General features: G+C 33.5%; 1 protein-coding gene across 1 annotated transcript; it reads left to right on the forward strand.

The window, feature by feature from the left end:
* The first annotated feature begins 297 nt into the window (after positions 1 to 297).
* On the forward strand, positions 298 to 714 carry LOC131066957 (uncharacterized). The gene has a single exon (XM_058001861.2). It carries the CDS (start codon positions 298 to 300, stop codon positions 712 to 714), a length of 417 nt encoding a protein of 138 aa, XP_057857844.2.
* The last annotated feature ends 20,277 nt before the right edge of the window (positions 715 to 20,991 follow it).

The following is a 20,991-nucleotide window of genomic DNA, read 5'->3' on the forward strand; positions in this document are numbered from 1 at the left end:
TTAGCTTTATGGAAGATTTTGGTGGAGAGTTGTTTCAACAGACTTGAGCGGTGGAAAAGTAAATGGCTGACACTGGCTAGTAGAATTTTAATGCTTAAAACGATTGTCTCGGCCATTCCCATATTTTCAATGACGTGCCTCAAAATTATAAGTAAAATCATAAATGTGATTAAACAGAAAATCAAGAAATTTTTCTGGAATGGAGGTAATGAGCAGGACAAAATCCCTTTATTGTCTTGGGAAAAAGTTTGTAGATCGAAGTTGAAGGGGGGTGTAGGCCTCAGGAATTAGCAAACTATGAATGAGGCTCTTGGAGCAAAACTTACTTGGAGAACTCATGATAATCCAAACCAGCTATGGGTTAAGGTTATGAGGGATAAATATTTGGGCTCAATGGAGAACCACAAAATTTTCACAATTAGAAATCAACCCAAGGGATCTGCAATATGGAACTTTATAGTGAGTAGTAGAAAAGTCATAATATATCATCTAACATGGCATATTGGAAATGGAAGTTCAGCTAAATTCTGGGATGACTCATGGGCAACTTATCCTGTAATAAAAGATATGGCTGACTTTTCAGATATAAAAACACAACTATGCAGTATTTGGGGTGACAGGGTTAGAGATTATTTGGAGGTTAAAAAAGGCTCTTTGGCGAAGGATTGGTGCTGGAAAGATCTATCAAACATGGGGCTTTCAGAGAATCAATAATTCCTTTTAAAATAGATTTTAGTTTAGAGGAAGATTTTTATCACAAAAGAACAGGATAGAGTGGTTTAGTGTGGACCCAAGGATGGTAAATACTCAGTAAAATTAGGTTATCATATTTTGGAAGGCATGGTGGAATACCGTTTGAAAGAGAATGATTTAATTTGGCACAAACACTGTCTACCCAAAGCAGGAGCTTTTACATGGTTGGCTATCAAAGTGAGAATTCTTACAGGTGAACGAAGCAAGTGTTTGGGGCTGGCAAGGCCCACAAAGTGCGTAATGTGTGGGGAAGTTGAAGAGGATCTTGACCACCTTTTACTACAATGCAAGGTAGCTCAAAAATGTTGGCTAAGTGTACAAGGAAAACTAAATTGGCATGGCCCTTTATAGAATTCTCTCAAAGATGTTTTTGAAAGCTGGCCAAGGAAAAATAAGCGATCTACTTTTTCAAGCATATGGAATATTTGCCCATCTCTAGTGATATGAGAAATATGGAAGGAAAGAAACCGAAGGATATTTTAAGATAAGACTGAGGATGTAAGGAGGCTTTTAAGTAGAATTGATCAGGCAATCGAAGAAACTCCAGGGACAACAACTTCCCAGTTGGAATCCATGAGTGTCTCTTTCACTCTAGAGGACAAGAGGATTTAAAAATTATGGCCAAATATCAAAATAAGACACGGGGCTTGGAATAATAGTAAGCAGAGTAATAAAAGGGATTCACCCATAAAGTGAAAGCCACCCTAGAGGGGACAAATCAAAGCAAATTTTGATGGTTTTGTGCAATACACAATGGGTTTGTCTGGTGTGGGTGTGGTGCTAAGGGATCATTGTGGTAATTTGGTGAAATTTGGGGCCCAACGTATTTGGAAGGGAACTAATAATGAAGTTGAAGCATATGCAACTTTTTTTGCAATCCGGTGTGCTCGGGGACTGGGTGTTAGAAAATTACATATGGAAGGCGATTCGCTAATCATAATCCAAGCTATAAAAAATGAGAAATTAAGGCCTGACATTTACATAGTTTTTTTATCTCTAGTCTTGGAGGAGTTCAATTTTTTTGAAGATGTCGTGGTCATCCATGTTAGGAGGGAGGGTAATAAGGTGGTGGAAAAATTATCTAAATGGGCCTTATCTTTTAACCAAGTGGAGGATTCAAGATTTGAAGTATTTGATGGTGACCTAAATCTGGACGAATCACTTTAAAAATTGATGACCCAATGTTTATGTTTGTAAGCCAAGAGACCAAATTTTCTTCATGAGATTTGGAAAGTAGAAGACAACTAAGGGGTGGGGACACGTGAGAATCTTCTTCAATAGAAGATTCCTTTCTTAATTTGTTTTATGAAATTTGGCAAGGGAATTTTTATCATTTTCTTCGTAAGATGTATGCTTTAATGATGGTAGTGGCGGCGATGAAGTGAGCCGAGGCTAGTGGATTATTTCCAAGCAAGTAAATTTAATGATTCCATTATTTCTATGTGGGAAGGTGGTGATTTGATGGTTACGACAAAGCACTCTTATTATCGGGCGTCCTGGTGTTTATGTGAATGACAATTCACACGAGCTGGCTTTCTTTTAAGGAAGCTAAGACCGAGGTTTTTCTTCAATTTTCTATTTGGCTTTGTCTTTGTGTTTATTTGCAGGTATAGATTGGTGGATTCATGGAGGCTACATTCACCTTCAAGATGCAAAAATAGCAGAAGGCTCTATATGATCCGGTAGAGAACCACCCATATGATGAGGTGGTGAATGCAGTGCAAAGGACATTGGGTTTCTTTTTTTCAGCAAGCAACTCATAGATGGAAATTAAATATGGACATCATAGTGATGCTCATGGCATGGGGTCTTGAATTAGGGTTGCAGAAGATGACATTCATTGGGTCATGAACTCCCTGTTCGATTAGGATTTAATTAATGGAATTGACTCTATCCTATAATGGCCTACCCAGGATATAGGTTTGATTATGGAGAATGTTTTGAGAGTCAGATTGTGGTGGAGGAGCTTGGGTTTGTCCCCTTTGTGCGATGACCCAGAATGGTAAACCAAAGACTCTATTTGAACCACATTCAAACAGAATGGATTTTTTTAGTGGTGACAATAAGGGAGTATCAAATTGTGAGGGGAAGTTGGAGGCTTTGGTTCCAGAACATCATTCCTAGGAGGAGACGTAGTGCAAGATGTCGCCCGACTCGGGTCTGAATCCTATACTTATGGTGATTTGTCCTGCACAGTTTTTTTGTCTGCTTGATAGTATTTTTTATGTTAGTTTTTGAGTCCTTCCAGTTGCTACACTTGGTCCTACATGGGGTGTTTGTGTAAACCCATGGAATTTTTTTTGTTACAAGGCCATGCTCTTAGTGCCTAAAAATGGTGGGGGAAGTGTCTAGATTTGAAGTCTTTATCCCCTGAAAGGTTTTAGTGGCTTGTAGAATGGCTGATATGCATAGCTCTGTGAAGCACTTATGTAAAAATTAGTAAGTTGTAGACAGTAAGTGAGAATATGGGCTATTTTCGGTGTTGATTAGGCCCAATATTTGTAATGTAACTTATTTCATAATACTTAATAAAAAATCATCATTACTGACCCAAAAAAAAGATGATTGTTGATGAGTTTTATATACAAGATTTTATTCTCTCTTAGTCAAAATCCTAGGATGTAGATTTAACAACCTTTGAAAATGATAAAAATATAAGCAATGATGCACAAATGCCTAGATGTTAATGCAAGCAGATGATGTACTATTGATTCCTTACAATAATTATTTTATAGTTCCTATAAGATGTCCTTTGGATTCTAATATATTTGATGTTCACTAGTTTCAAATAAATCAATGTTAGTACTTAAAAATACTCCAAAGGGTGCAAATGAAAAATTATTTTTGTTGTTTAATTCAACAAAAAATAGTCAATAATGAAAAAGTCAACTCAAGTTCAAATTTGAATTTAAATTTTGAAAGTTCAAAATTTATTTCCACAAATCATGGAACTACACTTGGTCACTTTTATGATTATAAATTTTAACTTAGACAAAGGATGAATGAATGAATCATTAAATTTCATATATATATATATATATATATATATATATATATATATATATATATATATATATATATATATATATATATATATATATATATAATAAATTAAATTAAACTCAAATTATATAATATCTTTTATACATAAATTACAACACTTCTATACTATTTTTTGCATAAAAGATAACCAAATCAAAATAATCCCAAATAGAATGTAGTGATTAATCCCTACCATTGCAATATATTTTAGAGCAAAATTAAGTGTAGTGTTGTATGGTAGCGAGTTTTTTCTTCAACACATTTGAAAATTAGGTATTTGGTACAACAATATTTGTTTGGCAACAATCTAAATTTGGAGATCAGTCTTGACATATTGAAGATTTATAACTCGAAGAAAGGTTGTCCAATGCATTTGAAAGATAAGGTTCTAACGTTCTTGTAAGTTTGTGATGTTCATTGGTGTGATTTTTTGGTTCTCCTTCCATTATGGATGCACATATAAAAAAATCTATCATAAATATTAGAAATAGTTAGCTATCCTTACAAATAATATTAAATGAAAACCCTTCACTCTAATATGACATGTAAGGATTGTCTAAGTAGTATGTTAGCATATGATCATAAGAATTTCATGAGTTATTAACATCGTATTTGGCTAAGTTGGTATGGCATAATAAATATTTAATAATTATGAAATATTTTATATAGTAGTTCATATAGTAGTTGGTCTTATCCTACACCATTGGTAAGCATTGATCCCATAGTAAATGAATTATACCTCTAATTGATTGCTTGGGAAAACATGTTCATCTTCTCCAACAATCCCCTCAAGCACCAAGCCTAATTTGGTATTTGTTTCTTAATAAATGATATTCAAATGATAAAGTTTTCCTTATCTTTTACTCGATTGTTAATGTCATTTCAACCATAAAGAGTTTTTTTTCAGGGTATAGGATTTGGGTAGCCCCCTACAAACTACACTGCACCATGTAGACTTTATTAAATGAGATTAAAAAATATTTAATAGACAATTTTACTATATCTTAACAATAATTTTATTTTGTAATATATCATGAATACAATTATTTTAACATTAATAGTCTTTTAGAAAATAAGAAATAAAAAATCAACACAATATTTTAGTACTTTTGAAATAGGAACCATACTATCTACAATGTCAATAAATGCTAAAGGGGTCAAGCACATGAATCTCCCTTAATAATAGGATTGCGCACACTTATTTATTATTTAAAATATCATCCAAATGAACTTGAATAGATCATAGATTATAGATTAACAAAGATAATATAGATAACTTCTACAATTTATTTCATAATGGCTGAAAGAACATGAATACATGGAGATCATTATCAATTATCTCAAATATAACCAAGATTATCAAATTTGTTGGTATATTATCCAAATACCAAACCATATAAAAAATACAACTAATACAAAGTCTAATGACATGAATATCACGTGCAAGTTCACCAAAAAACTAAATAAGAATACCTTGTCAAGTTCAAGGTTATAGTTTTAGAGGGATCCAAGATAGTGAAGCTATCATTCTCATTCATTAGATTTTTTATTTTATTTTATTTTAGTCCTTCATTGACTTTAATCTTAAAATATTTAATTGGTCTTGTAGGTGAATCCATCAATAATGGTATATACCTAAAATTTCATTTAGTTAAATCTCATTACTCTCTAATATAAATAATTTAATCTTAATAAGAGCTAGAGGAAATGATCTATAACTTTATGTTTTGGGGTTCAAGTCAAAAATCATACTTTGTAATTGGACTTAACAATCTAGGTGAATCATAAGTTCACAACCCAAAGAAATTTTATATAGATAAATTCTATTGAATTTTTTTTCTAAATAACTTTAAATAATTATTTCGCTAAGAAATTCCATCCCAAAATCTAGCCCCAATCCAATAGACCCACTACCAATAAAAAGAATTAAACATTTCTATATTTTTGTATAAATCCCAAACACAAGTGCACACCCAAAATAAAAGTTAAGAGATAAAAAAATATCAAATCTACGAACTTTGTGAGTGCAACTAAGTATAATTCCTAAGATAAATTGCTTGCATCAAGGAGTATTATACAAGCTTTGTGAGTGCAACTAAGTTTTAAAAATGATGAAAACTTGTATTCATGGGTGACTCGTATTCTAAAATTATACCTAGTTTAAGAGAAAATTCTAACATGTCGATATTTTAAAAAAAATTTAATATATTTAGATTAATAATTTAAAAGTCTACAAATTTGTTTACCACTATCTATTGATAGAATTAAATCGATATTTATAATAAAATTAAGTAACTTATAAAAATGATCATGCAATAATTTTTTTATCTAATTGTTGAATAAGTTAGTCAATTGTAGTGTTCATTGATACAATAGTTCCATCAAGGTTTAGTATGCAATTATACTTCAATAATGCCTACGCTAAATACACAAGTTAGTGGTAACCTACACTCCAATTTTCTCCATTTTTACTCATTGCAAAAAAGATTATCATGTCAACCTAAATTTGATTTTTAATCCAACCTACAAAGGGAGCGAGAAAGAAAAATGTTATAGTAAAATTGTTGCTTTATTTAAATTTAAGCCTTGTAATATGAGAAAAAGACAAATTCTTCATGTAGTTCAAAACATAAATTTCATTCTAAAATGGTCTTTAGGTGAATCAAACATACAACATATGCATTCCTACAACCACAACATCTCTTTACAATGATGATGCTTGTTTTAGTGCATATATCAACAAATGTAAAGAGTTGCAAGGGGGCAAATACAAAGATGTTAGCAACCAAGTGGGAAAATCCTAAAAAAATGTTTTCTAGCCTAATTTGAACTCTTCTCTACATGAAGTAGTCCCATTTGCTTTTGAGTTTTATATTGTGCAACTAAATACCATAACTAGTTTTTTTAGAAAATAGCTTGAATATGGTTCACCTATTTTATGTGAGTTAGAATATTATTAGAGTAGGTAAACTTTAATTTCTGGAAAAATATTAAACATATAGTCATTACACATGGTTATTTCTCTTGCAAGATCGGAGCTTGAATGGTTTTGATCAATTTTGTATGCTTGACGAGGAGTGGTTGTGTCCTTCAGCCTTTGCCAAGAACGGTGATATAAGATGCCATCACCCACCTAAGAAGTACAATTAAAAATAAAATGAGCGTAGATGTAATAGATTATGTACTAAGTTTGAAGATAAATAAAAAATTAATTTGTCAAGCTCTCATTTCAATACAATAGACTCTAGATTAGCTTTGATAAAATATCTACTATCCAATTTGGTAATTTCTCTTGCATGATCTGACTCTTATGACCAATATTTATTTGTCATATTTGATAAGACTTCAACATCATCTTTGTGATAGCCTTTCACCACCATTATCATTCAGCTGAACATCAATTTTACAATTAATTTCTGACGTTTTTTGTTAATGCAAAAGTAGGTCACTATTAAATAGTTATAATTTCCTTTCACCATCACTTTCGTTATTGGTATTTACATTGAGAATTCAAGTTTCGAATTTGACAATTGAAATCATCAATAAAGTTTAAATCTTTTGATTAGATTATTTATTTTTATAGATTTTTTAACTGACTTTCTCATAGATAATATGAGACAACTTATACATTAATGTTTACCTCCCAATGAATTGACACCTTACACATTTCTTCAAGTCCATCATTTTAATGAGAAATAGACAATTAATACAATTGAAATTTTAGCACACAAAATTTATGATAAAGATTTCCAATTTTAATGAATAAAATAATAAACACATTATTTGATTTTATTTTTTATTGAAAAAATAATAATAAATTTTAAAAAGACAAACAATTATCATTCCATTTAATATAAGCTAATAAAATAATGATATTATTTTATAATACCAAAAAATAGAAAATCTATATCAAAACTTCAGAGAAAAAGTTAGAAAACCAAATGTCTTATCAAGTAAGAGAGAAAGGCAAATTGATATTGTACTCAATACCATGTGGTGGAAGCATATTCTCACGTGGTTGAAAAAACGTTTAATCCTTTACACCAAAAATAAAATAAAACGTTTAATCCTTGTTTCGAGTGGAACAATGTAGACATTCGAGATATGACATAAAGAAGTTCGTTGTTTTTATCGAGAGGGCCTACTGTATTTTTTTCCTTATCACATGATGTAATTATAAGTTTTTAATTATAATTAGTACATATTTTTGGAGGGTTGGGGAAATGGTTTATTTTTATATAATTGTAATATTATATTAGTAATTTTATATTTGTTGTAATGAGTTTGTTGGTGAGGTTTTAAAGGTGGATTGTTGGGTTTTTAAATAAATTATATGTTACATTTAATGTAGTTTTTTTTATTAATAATGTTTTTTTTTGAATTATTGAAACAAAATGATTGAGGGAAAGGTGACTATTTTGAGTTGAGGCATTAAGTATCATTAGTTAGATATATATTCACGATGTGTAGAACATTTAATTGCAATTTAAGTAGTACAAGTTTCATATTATAAAGCTTGAGACTTCTTGCCTAAAATTGATGGGCGAAGTCCTTTGTGTATGACGTTTGGAAAGCATATGAGTCTATCCATGCAATAGATTTAATAAAATATTGAGTTATTGGTAATTGACATCCATGTCTTCTTCTTAAGTTTTAGAGGCACACATGCACCATCCTTCTTAGCATAACAAACATGTAGGAGATTGAAACATAAATAGAGGGATGATTAATATGCATACACACTTTTACAGCTGTCTCGATTCTTCTAAACAAGTAAAGTTTGCATACCCACTTGGAAAGATGGGTATGAGAATGATACTTTTCTCCAACAATCTCATTCTTCTCAACTCTTTCTTTGTTGAGTGCAATTTTCTTTTAATGTAAAATACGTTGATAGGCCTAGGTGAGACTTATTTGAAATAAGTATTATTTATCCAGACCAATTATATCAAATTATAATATTAACAATCCTAAAGAGAGCACAATATTGGTTTCTCAATTTGGCTTCCTAGTATCTATGTGTTTCTTTTGTTTAGATTTTTGTTATTGTTATTCTATTGTATACCTAGCCTTGTGTTTACTTATCACGTTGCATTCTCATTGAGCTTGTAAGGTCAAAAAGAGGGCATTTGTACATTACCTTTAGATTCATAAGTTTTAGAGTCAATTCTTAAACCCATGTTTGTCAAAGAGTGGAAAATTGTAGTTGAAATTGTATAGTGAAACCATTTGTCCTCTATGAATAGTGTCATTTCTAAGAGTGTTGATAAGGTGGAGGCCATGTGGTATTATATGGTTGTCTATGCTTGATTTCTAATGCATTTATCTACTTGCTTCCATCGTTTTGAGGTTTTCTTGAAATATAATTAGTATCATATATAATTGATAAATGTCTAAGAAATTTTTTTGCAAACATTAATGACTTGTTTTTTTCTCATAGATGATGAGGCACATCCAATTGGTGGGCAAGGAAGCAAACATTGATGGAAAAAATATATGCAATAAGAAGAAAGAGAGAAATGTCATTTTTTATAGAACATTACAAGCATTGTGGACATTTGATTTTCTCAAAGAATATTAGTGTTCAGCTATGTTACATCACATATACTCTTTTATAATGATAAAAATGTGCCCTTCTTTAAATGTTCATAGTTTTTAGTATGCTAAGTTCTGGTCCTTAGGTATCTTGACAATATGTATTGGATGAAACATTATCTATTTAGGATATACATATTTGCATGGATTACAAATTACTGATATCAAAACAAATCTTTTCGCAAGTGGTGGTTATGAAAGTAGCTCCAATTTGTTCCTTTGAAGAGAAGATGGATCTTTATTGTATATGCTATATTTAATTTTCTTTATCTTTTCATTCTTGAAATTCATGCATCATATAATGAATGTACAAGAGAAAAAGAGTTACATATGAGCGTGTAGGGGAAAAAGTGAGACTAAGTATGGAAACCCTAATCCCACTCTCATACACACTCATGGAATACGAAAGAGCCTAGGGAGGTAACACACTTTAGATACTTCTTATGAGAAAGAAAGAGACATGAATTACCTCTTAGGGTTTCTATTCCCTTGCTGCGAATGAGAGAGAGGAATGATTCAAAATGTAATTTAACCTAATCTGGAAATGTAGAACAAAAAACAACTGATAAACTGTTGAAAAGTACAGATTAGGAAGCAAAATTAGAGGTGCACCTGTGTCTGAAATCTAAGCCAAAATGTCTAGGACTAGGGTGCCATGCCACTGTCCTGATTCTACAAGTCTGAAGCTGCAATTGACGGGATGAAATATGAGATTTGCAAACTGCTGCACTATCAAATCTTGTTGAAAACAGGCAGGACCAGGGTGCCACGACCCTGTCCTGGCCAGGACCAGGGTGCCACCCCGCTGTCTTGGGAAGGACCAAGGCGCCACGCCATTGTCCTAGGGTTTTTTGCTGAGGTTTGAACCTTGGGACAACCTCTGTGTGCTCTGTCAGTCCTAAAACTTTTAGCGATGCTCGGATCCAAACCTGTACCTGTAGCTGAAAAAGAGGGTTTTGGGTGACTATGTAGGGTTTTGCCTTAGTCAAACCCCTATTTAGGTGATTTACACCTCAACAAATAGTTGATAATGTACTGAAAATGTGTGTGCTAGAACCTTGTGTGTGTGCAAGATCCTAAAATGAAAACAAACAATCTAGGGCAACCTAAAGACTAAACCCTAATTGCTTATAATTGACAAAGTAAATGCTCTAAATCCATGATACAAAGTGATCTAAAGCATAAATATTAGTCAAAATGAAGCTCATACAAAGACATGAAAACAACATAAAAGCATACCCAACCCCAAGGGAGAGGTACAAGCCAATCTTCAGTCAGTGATCTCTTATTGCTTTCCTATATCTTCAAAAGCCCCTAATTGATGAAATGATGCTTGATGAATGTTTCATGGTAGAATGTTTAATGTTGTTGAAGACTTCAAAGATCTACTCTTTCACTGCAAAGAAGGCTCTTTATGCTCCAAAAACCTGCTCTTAGATTCTTAGAAGAAGACCCCTTCAAAATGAAGAAAGAGATCTCTTAAGTATGAAACCCTAGACCTTAATTTCATGTTTAGGCTGACCTAGGATTTGAATTTTCCACCAATATTTTGGGGTTGAGCATTATTATATCATAGGATTATGCTCCCAAAATTTTGGGAAAAAAGTCGAGGACCATGTGCACTTTCAACATGGTTCGACCAACTTTTCACCAAATTTTCGGTGCCGTTAGATATGATGATATTAGAGAGAATCCCAAAGTTACTGTTGATTCCGAGGTGTTTTGATATGCAAAATTGGGCCTTAAAGGCCGAAATAGGACATAATTAGGGTTTATGATTAAATGATTTATTGAAGGAATAAAAGGGGCACACTTATGATAAAGGGCCCAATTTTATAACGTGTGACGAGGTGAAATATGAATTTAGATTTAATTAAATTAATTAATTAAATGCTTAAAAGAGATTAGAAATGCAAGATGCAAAACACAATAAGGTGGGTGCTAAACCAAGTGTGAAATTGTACCACCCTAGCAAGGGTGTACAATTTATGACTCTATCCTTGTTAGGCATTTGTATATTTGTGTAACTAGCATTTTTTTGATATGATATGATGGATTATTTGTTTCATAAGCTTGCAAATAGATACGACATATTATAATTTGCATTAACTATATATTTTTTAGGTTTTCTATCAATGGACATGTGTAAGTAATCATTAACACTTTTGTAGGGAGGAAGGGCACACGTGTGCAATAGAAGGTAATATTAGAGTGGGAATGTTGGATAGGATCTACAATAAATGGAGTCAAAATTATGGATTATAGGGTCAACACTTGATGGCCCATTTAAAAGTAAACAAATTAGTTTGGTCATGGGTAAGATGTTGTACACTATTGACAAAAGAGCACACACTTGTGTAGTGGGGTCACTATTTTAGTAGATGAACATTAATGCCAAAGACTGGCTTAAATAAATTATGTTGTCTTCACTCAATATTAATAATAGTACCATTTGTTCAACTTAAACCTTGATATCCATGGCGGCCTTTTGTATTTGTACTTTTCCAAGGTGTTATGACCAATCGTTGAGAGGGTAATTTCTCATTCACTTTCGGCTCAACTAGACCCGATGGGGCTTCCCTAGTAGTACCCTTAAAAAAAGAATGATCACAATTCAAGATAAATAAGGTGAAAGTGATACAGTAGTACCTGTATACACCTAAAATTGGCTATGAGCAATTAAATAAATATTTTATATTTATTTAATAATTATTCATCTATTAAATAGTTAATTTGAAAAGATTAATGTATTTAATTCATTTCATGACTTTCTATAAATTAATATTTCATTAATTAATTCATCAAAATCTTATTCCTCTAATTAATTAAATATCTAATATTTAATTATTCCTCTAACCAAGTTAATTAAATATCTAATATTTAATTATCTCCTCCAATCAATTAAATATCCAATATTTAATGGTTATTCTCCTATCCTATAGTCTCAAATATTAAATAATTCTTAAATTATTTAATCCTTTATCCAACTCACCCTCCATCTCCACTTCATCTTCCCTTTGCCAACTCATCAAACATGTGGCTAAGGAAATTAATATTTCTTAAATATTAATTCATGATTTATCTCCAACTTCCAAACTTAATGAAAATTGTGTACGTACACATATTTCATAACCATTTCCTATATTCTCTCCAACACCCCCTACATCTTAGGAAGGACTTGAGTCCACTTGTCCTCTCATGCCTAAATTTCCTCCAACCATCCCTAGATTCTCTCAGTCAGTAACCTAGTCAAGGTGAGATGAGTGACACTTGTCTTCTCCTTCCCACTTTTTCTCAACCTTCACCTTTGCTCATAGGCATCCAAATCTGTAGATCTGATCAGGACTATTGATCTGAGCCACATCATCTAATCCTCTCAAAGTCTATAAAATCAAGAGCTTCAATTGAGAGAGAGTTAGTCTTCGAAATAGTTTTCAATCAATCATATGCATCCGTGAGTTTTTGAAGCAATTAGCAAATAGCAAATGTCATTTTAGCAATATAATCATATAGCATTATCATTTTAGCATAATCATGTAGCTTTGCATATCATACTATCAATTAACTACAAGTTATCAGTCCATTCTTCATATGCCATCTTGGAAGCCAACAATGCATTGTCTGAGAGCACACCATCTGCAACCAGGAACAATGGAGTTAGGACACAATGAGACATAAATCATGAAGGTAAAATAATGTTTTATTTTAATATGTATTTCATGTAGTTTCATTGGTTGAATTTGGATTTCTTGTAGCATTTCCATTTGTATTTTGTGAAACTAACTTATTACAGGTAACATTCTGAGGATGAAATTCAAGCTCACACAACACCCAATGTGTGTTTTTTCTTTGAGGTTATCACTAGACAAAAGATTAAACTACTACATATAAGACCTTATATTAGGCTAACAAGGAAATCATTGAACAACTATAAGATGTGGGTATGTAGAGCATGATTCTCTAATACAAGAACTCTTAAGAATCACTAAAGATGTCATCCTTAGTTGAAATACTAAACCATGAGGTGCATACAAACCAATTTCCTACTCCTAATCTACTAGTGAAATATATGTTTAGTTTGAGTATATGGTGGATCATTACTTCAATGTGTAATATCAAAAATATTATCCCTTGTAATTAATGTGACAAATGATGCTTTTCCTCCATGTCATCGAAGGTTAGGATCCACCATCGTGTCCTTTTGCCCACTTAGACCATCCATGTCAGCTCTAGCTGAAGCATTACCAACTCTGCCAACCTATCTCCTTCAAGGATGAATGTGTGGCGCACTAGCGTCCTACGAATTTGATAGTCCACAACTAGTCATTTGAGTGTTATGCCTATGCCTGGAAGGAATTGTAATGCCTCTGTATGCACCCACTGACATCTAGTTTCCTTCTAGAGCCTTTATCTATCAATTTCAAAGGCATTCGGGAGGATTCTTTGGCAAGTTTGGCAATCTTCTTGCAGGTTAAGCTCTTGGAGACCATTTTGGACAACATTTCATCAACACCACCATTGTTGCAGCATCTCAAGCACACTACACTAGCATTTCCAACAACTGTTCATAAAAGGGGAGTTTCCCTAATCTCTTTCTTTCATTTCTGATACCTTTTTATCAATAGTTTATTGCGTCCTTTCAATTATCTTTATCATATTATTATTCTCATGGCTTCTTGGGTTGTCTATGGAGGTGGAAACACCAAAACGGGGGTCTGACTTAGGCAGGCTCCAAAACACAACCCCAACTTTTTCCCTTCTTTCTTAGTGTGTAGGTTCACTAAAGTGAGAGAATCATCATTCAACGGGAGGCTTCAATCGTGGACCAATTGTGAGTGTTTTCATCCTTCTCCCTTCCTTCTGTTTTATTTCAGTCATTTCGTATCTTGCAACTTTTAGCTTAGTTCATTCATTTTCTGTGTTTCATTATATTATCCACGTATTTGAAACTTTCCGTATGTGCTTTGTACTTCGTCCGTACAGGACGACAACAGGTCGCACTTGTGTCCCAGCTCTGCGCGCTCGTCCTTGGGACATAGGCTTGATAGAGTTGTAGACGTATAAATCTAACCACTTTCTTAAATAAATATTTAATATTTATTTTAACCCCATTCCTCTATTAATTAAATTCTATTTAATTAATTCCTTCACATTCATCTATTTGATTAAATTAATTACTCAATTTATTTAATTAAATTCACCTAAACCTTTTCAAGCCTTTAATTAAATAAATTACTTTATTTAATTAATTCCCCTTTCTCCCTTTTTAATTAAATTTACATTCAATTAAATTGATCCTTGCAAATAAATAAATCTAATTTATTTATTAAAACCCCCACTTGTATTTTCCTACATCTCCCACTCGCCTCCTAAGCATTCTTCTAGAACCCATCTAATCTTAATCAATTAGCCTTAATCCTTGTTATTTTATCATTTCCCTAAGTTTGAGGAGGTCACTTCTCAAATTTGGAAGAAAGTCTTCTAAATGCACTAAAGGCTTTATTTCTTCAACAAGCTAACTTGTTGAGTTCTCCCCAATTTGGAAGGACTCTTACAAATTTGTCCCCATAGTCTTCCTAACCATTAATGGTTAACTCAACCTTCTTGCATGGTTAGAGACTTTCTCTCTAACTTAACCCTCAACTAACCCGAGGGTCTTATCAAGCATTAATGGCTTTAACCTTGGTTATCCTGTTAACCCTTGCACAAGAGTTTACCCTTTGGGTAAAAGATTTATCCATTGGATAACCCTAACCTAACCTTAACCTTTACCTCCTAGGGTAACCTTCATGTCTTCTTAGACATTTAGTGCTTCTTACATCTCCTCTCAAGCAACCCTTTGTTGACAATTGTCACCATTTCATTGGTGAGAATTGTAAACATGGATTGATTAACTTTCAATCCTAGCTCTTGTTAAGATTATTCAATCTTGACCATCCATTGCCCAGTTTTACCTATAAATAGAGCTCTCATTCCTTATTTTCATATCATCCAAGTTTCATGCATCTACATTATAGTCTGAATTACTAAGCATTTTAGCCTCTCTTTGTTAGAATATTATCATAGCATTTAGAAGTATTTTTCATATCATAGAATATTCATGCTAGGCTAGTATATCATGATTAGGATAATTTGCTAATCTTTATCATATCATTATCTTCATACTAGCTTAATAATCATAGTTTTAACATATCATATATATCGTAGAATGCATTCATGCACATAAATCAAATATCACTCGTTATTGGAGTTGTCATTCCTAAGTCATTTGCTCAATGATCCGAGAGCAAAACATTGACTTTAGGGATCTTGTGAGATAGAGAGCAATGGGACATCCCTTGGGAAGTTGAACTAGTTCAATTAGTTCATATACTTGCACCAAGAGTCTCATTGGTGTGTGGGTCTTTTATATTCTATTTATTCATTTTCGTCATTGCATTTTCCCGCATACATTTCTGGCACCCACCGTAGGGCTCATCCCCCAAAACAACATCATTTTTTGTGTAGGACAAAGATCGCTAACAAGCTGGAATACCCTTTTAGCGCATCTGGAGTATAATTTAGCACATCTATGGCAAACTGTAGCGCATTCATCACACTGTTTGGCGCGTAGGACCTATTTTCCAGTGCTTTTGAACTTCCTTTTAGCGCATAACCTTCTCTGCTTTTTCTGCGCATAGAAGAATCAACGTAGCTCATTCAGGCATCATAGTAGTGCGTAGGAGTTGTTTTTTAATGCTTTTATACCCTTCTGTAGTGCATCTATGCGGAAGTTTAGTGCATAACTTTGACAGATAAAAATAAAGTTTGTAACAGAGTTAGAAAAATTAGGCTTGTGTAAGCCCACCATATGCTTTCTTTGATTTTCTAACTTTTTTCCTTGCAGGTTTTAACAGTTTATTGTAGGTTGAAGGAGTTAAAATTAGGATTTATGTTTTCTTTCTAGCTTTTTAAAGTTGGATAAAAAGAACTCATTTGTTCCTTTGGATTAAAAAGAACATCATTTTTCTTTTGAGCTTAAAACCAACCACATTTTTCCCTTTGGGTTTAAAAAGAATCAAATTTTGCAAGTTTAAAAAGAACAACAAAATCCACATTTACTTTATTGCAAGATTAGGAAAACGCTATATTTTGGGCTCTAAAAATAACCAACAATTTTTTAAGTTTCTTGCAAAGGTAAAAAGAAGAAACCACTTGTCCATTTCTTACAAAGCAATTCAATTTCAAGCAACATGCATTATGTTAAGTTGACCAGGATTTTATTTCCTAGATTAAACAAAACACATTGCTATAAGGAACTAAAAATTACACCATCTTTGTTGGAGCAACATCTCCAAATAGAAGATAGATCATCATTTTGAAAGTTAAAAAGAACACTTGTTTGTCTTATCTCGAAAGTGGAAGGTATATGCTCTCCCCTTAATTGGGTGACCAAAAAGCCAAACCACTCTTTTATGCTTTCTTTTACTTCAAGCACTTAAATCCTTTAGAAGGTTTGCCCTCCCGAGTTACCCTTAGGGCGTCATTAATGGTCAGTGAGAGGGGAATGACCTAAGTGGGAAATGACTTTATCGCCAAGTGTTCCAACCCACTATAATCAAATGTGGAGGCTGACGAAAGTCCCCTCCAACGGTTTTGCTCAACGATTAGCCTTCCCCTAGTATCTGTAAGATACGTAAAGCCTTTGTTGTAAAGGTTGGGAAGCCTCCCGAGAGAGTTTATCATTGAAGACTGAATGGAAGCCTGATTAAAAACCATAGAATTAGAAGCTTTGAGCCGAGTTAGTTACCAAACATTGACAACATGATAGTGAAAGGGTGCGGAAGAATCCTCCTCCAAGATCACTCACCATATATCTCGCAAGATAACTACTCAACTGTGAAGCAATTCACTTTGGGTTAATTTCTGGAAAAAGGCAAAAAAATGGGCACCCCCTAGGGGGTGACATGGTTGTTTGAGCTGATGGAGTATTGAGACTAGTTGGCTATGATATTGTCAATGACCCTTGAATAAAGAATCTAATTGATCTGTCTTTTTGTAATCCAAACCAGTGAAAACATCGAGGATTTGAAAATATCCTCAAAAAAACATACATTATTTGTTTAACATAGACAAGTTGTTATCTCTTCTATCTACTATGTTTTCAAGTCATTTTCAAAAAATCATCCATCAAGTCACCAAAGTTATGTTTCAACATCACAACAAAAACACAAAAAATGGAGAAATCAGGACAGTTAGCGTGTAGGAGCAACATCCTAGCGCATCTCAAACATCCAGTAGCGCATTCCAACCAATAGTTAGTGCTTTTATCACTCACATTAGTGCAGAATCATTATCATACTAGTGAGAATTCAGATAACGCTTGTCAACATCACTATAGCGCATACAAGCATCAGCCTAGCTCATTCAAAGCATATTACAACACTTTCGTACCAAACATTAGCGCACCATAGGGGCATATTAGTGCATAACCTATCCAACAATTTTATTATCAAACCGTCTAAAATAGCGCGTTGGAGAGGCAGCATAGCGCACAGTGAATATTCTACAGCGCTTTGAGAACATCATTTAGCGCATCAGGTCTCTGTCTTAGCGCACAGTTAAAATTAGTGAAAAACAGAGAGCAAACCAGTCACTTTAGAAATTTTTTATCAACAGTTTCAGATACCCTTTTGGGTCCTCTGACAAATCCAACAATGAAACTTCAAAAGGGATCATAAGTGAGAAAATTCCGAATCCAACAAAGCACTCTTACAAAGAGTTTTTCAAATCTTCAACTATCTTGAGTTCAGATTTCATCCCACAAAATTAAGGAGTATAAGAACAATGATCAAAGTTCCACCATCCAAGGAATCCCATCAAAACAATACCTAGTTAGGTCCTCAAGTTGTCAAATTAAGTTTCTACATCAGGAAACTTGACTCATATCATTTGACACACTTTTTCATGGAGGCGAATCGAACTAAACCTCTACTTGATAAAGTGAACTTGAGTTTTCAAACAAAGTATCCATATCCAACATCAACATCAATATCAACATTTGATCATTTGTGTATGACCACTCCTCATATTTTGAGGAGAAGAAGTCTTCATCAAAGACTAAGTTGAAGAAGAGACGACCTAGTTCTAAGAGACTTATCAAAAGGAATAAATTTCTCTATATCAACCGTCAACTCTTTGCATCACATCGCACATTCTTATATCATATGCGGTTGTATATTTAATGAAAAACAAACGAATTTGACAAAGAACCTTTGAGAAGTAGGGCTTACATTCAGAAAGCAACATTCAACCAATGCCTTAATAGTGGAGGAAGGATTAACCCCACTTTGTTTCCAAAATTTCTTATCACTTATAACGAGGCTCAGCCTGAGCCACCCACTCCACCAAGAACCACAAGAGAAGAAGAAGAATTCACTATAGTAGAGATATATTAATGCTCGCTATCACTAAATCTCATAAAAACAAGAAGAAGAAATCACAACCGGAATCAAGTATGAGTCATAGACTATCCAATCCTTTTGATGAATATGCAAATATGGGAGAAACAAAGATCACTGACGAACTTCTCCAAGAATTTCAAGAAAACAAAGCTTTCCAAAAACTTGTAGAGAGACTTATAGAAATGGATAAGCAAAAATATCTACTCATGCTAACTAGAAAAAATGTCAATAGTCCTAAGGATTTCGACACAGAAAACTTAAGGAATATAGACGAGAGAATTTCAAGAACAAGATTGAGAAACTATGCTTATCAAGAGCAACGAAGAGAAGAAGAGACACATGATCCAGAAAACACACGCAACCAAGACCACACCCATGAACAAAACAACACTCACGAACAAAAGCCTGTCCGCAATCAAAACAATCTTAATGAACAAGGGGAAGCTTCCAATTAAAGGACAAATGCACCCATGGCTGCTCTTACACAACAACTCCAAACACTTCAAAGACAAATGCAGGACATGCAACAAGGAACCACGATACGATACTCCTTGGATGAAATCTGTTCTTATCCCTTTGATAGGAGATTGAACATGGTACCTGTTCCCCCAAATTTAGATATACCAAAGTATGACAAATACGATGGTAAGAGTGATCCCCATGATCACATTTGGGAATTTCGTACCATGAACTTAGAGTTTGCTCATGATGACACATACTTAATGAGGTTATTCCCAAGAATTTTGGGAGGGCAAACAATGGAGTGGTTGTCTAAACTTACACCTCCCATCAGATCATTTGATGAGTTGGTAAACACATTCATAACACAATACTCCTATAACATACAACACACAATCACCATGCTAGACGTCTGTAACACAAAACAAAAGAGCAATGAAACATTCATGGTGCTTCTACAACGGTGGAGGCGCATGGTTTCCAGATATCCCCGAGATGTGCCTGAAAAGCAAAAGATGGAAATCGTCATCGACAATCTGAATAGTGAGGTGAGTTATTAACTCAAACTACAATGAATACCATTTTTTGCAAAATCAATAGAAAATGGTATTCAAGTAGAGGAAGGTTCCATCAAAAAAGGAAAATTGAAGTTCTTTATGGAAGTTGTTAATTTATCAAACAATAACACCTTTAACAATCCAAACAATAACAACAATTCAGACTGTTGGATTTTGCCAAGATCAAGAAGTCATTGAAATGTACAAGATAGAGACATAATATGGGACAAGAATAAACTATATTCTCATCAATAGAAAATGATCAACAACTTGTTACATACAATGTAGATGAGCCTGCTTATATAGGCAAGGCTAGGGATATGTATGAGCACACAAACATGACATGTGGCTCAATAAGAAACAAGGGTAGGTAGGAAATAGGTGTGGGTAGGTAGGAGAAATAATATAATATTCCACATGAGGTGGATCACCCACCGAAGGTGGAATTATCACTCCACAATAAGTGGATATGATAGTGTAATAACAAGATCAACACCATAAGAGGTGGAATTCCTCCTACACACACTATCCCAATGTGGCACAAACACCCAAGTGTCTCATATCCAAACTACTATGAAATGCATTATCCTAAGTAAACTTAAGTAAGTGTAATAATATCCATGATGAATAATTATTTACACCAACACAGACAAATCTAGATTTTGGACAAGGAACAAAAACATTGTTAATGATGGGGTAATTGATGCCAACAATGTGAAGTCTAAACAACCAGTGTTGACTTTATCAGGCAACCCACCATCCAATAATGATCAAAAGAGTTCTAATCAAGGCACTAACACTTATTAGTGAAATACCAACCAAGGAGCTTCAACTTCAAACATCAACAAAAATCATCAAGGCAACAATAACACCAACCAAGGAAACAACACAAACCAAAGACGCAAAACTAATACTTTCCTATATCGACGAATATACACACCATTAGGACAAACTTTAGAATTAGCGTTTCAAGAGCTATTGGCAAATAAGATCATCACATTGCTAGCCACAAGTAACTTTGAACACCAAGTCAAACCACCCTGGTGGAATGACTCACATTATTATGATTTTCATCAAAACAAAGGGCATAACACAAATGATTGGATGAGGTTGAAGAACATAGTTTAGGACATGATAGAAAA

Source organism: Cryptomeria japonica, chromosome 3, assembly GCF_030272615.1.
Source record: "Cryptomeria japonica chromosome 3, Sugi_1.0, whole genome shotgun sequence".
Lineage (NCBI taxonomy): Eukaryota > Viridiplantae > Streptophyta > Pinopsida > Cupressales > Cupressaceae > Cryptomeria > Cryptomeria japonica.

Bases quoted from the DNA above. Each gene is read 5' to 3' on its own strand.
- LOC131066957 (XM_058001861.2), top strand. From the start codon at position 298: ATGAATGAGGCTCTTGGAGCAAAACTTACTTGGAGAACTCATGATAAT.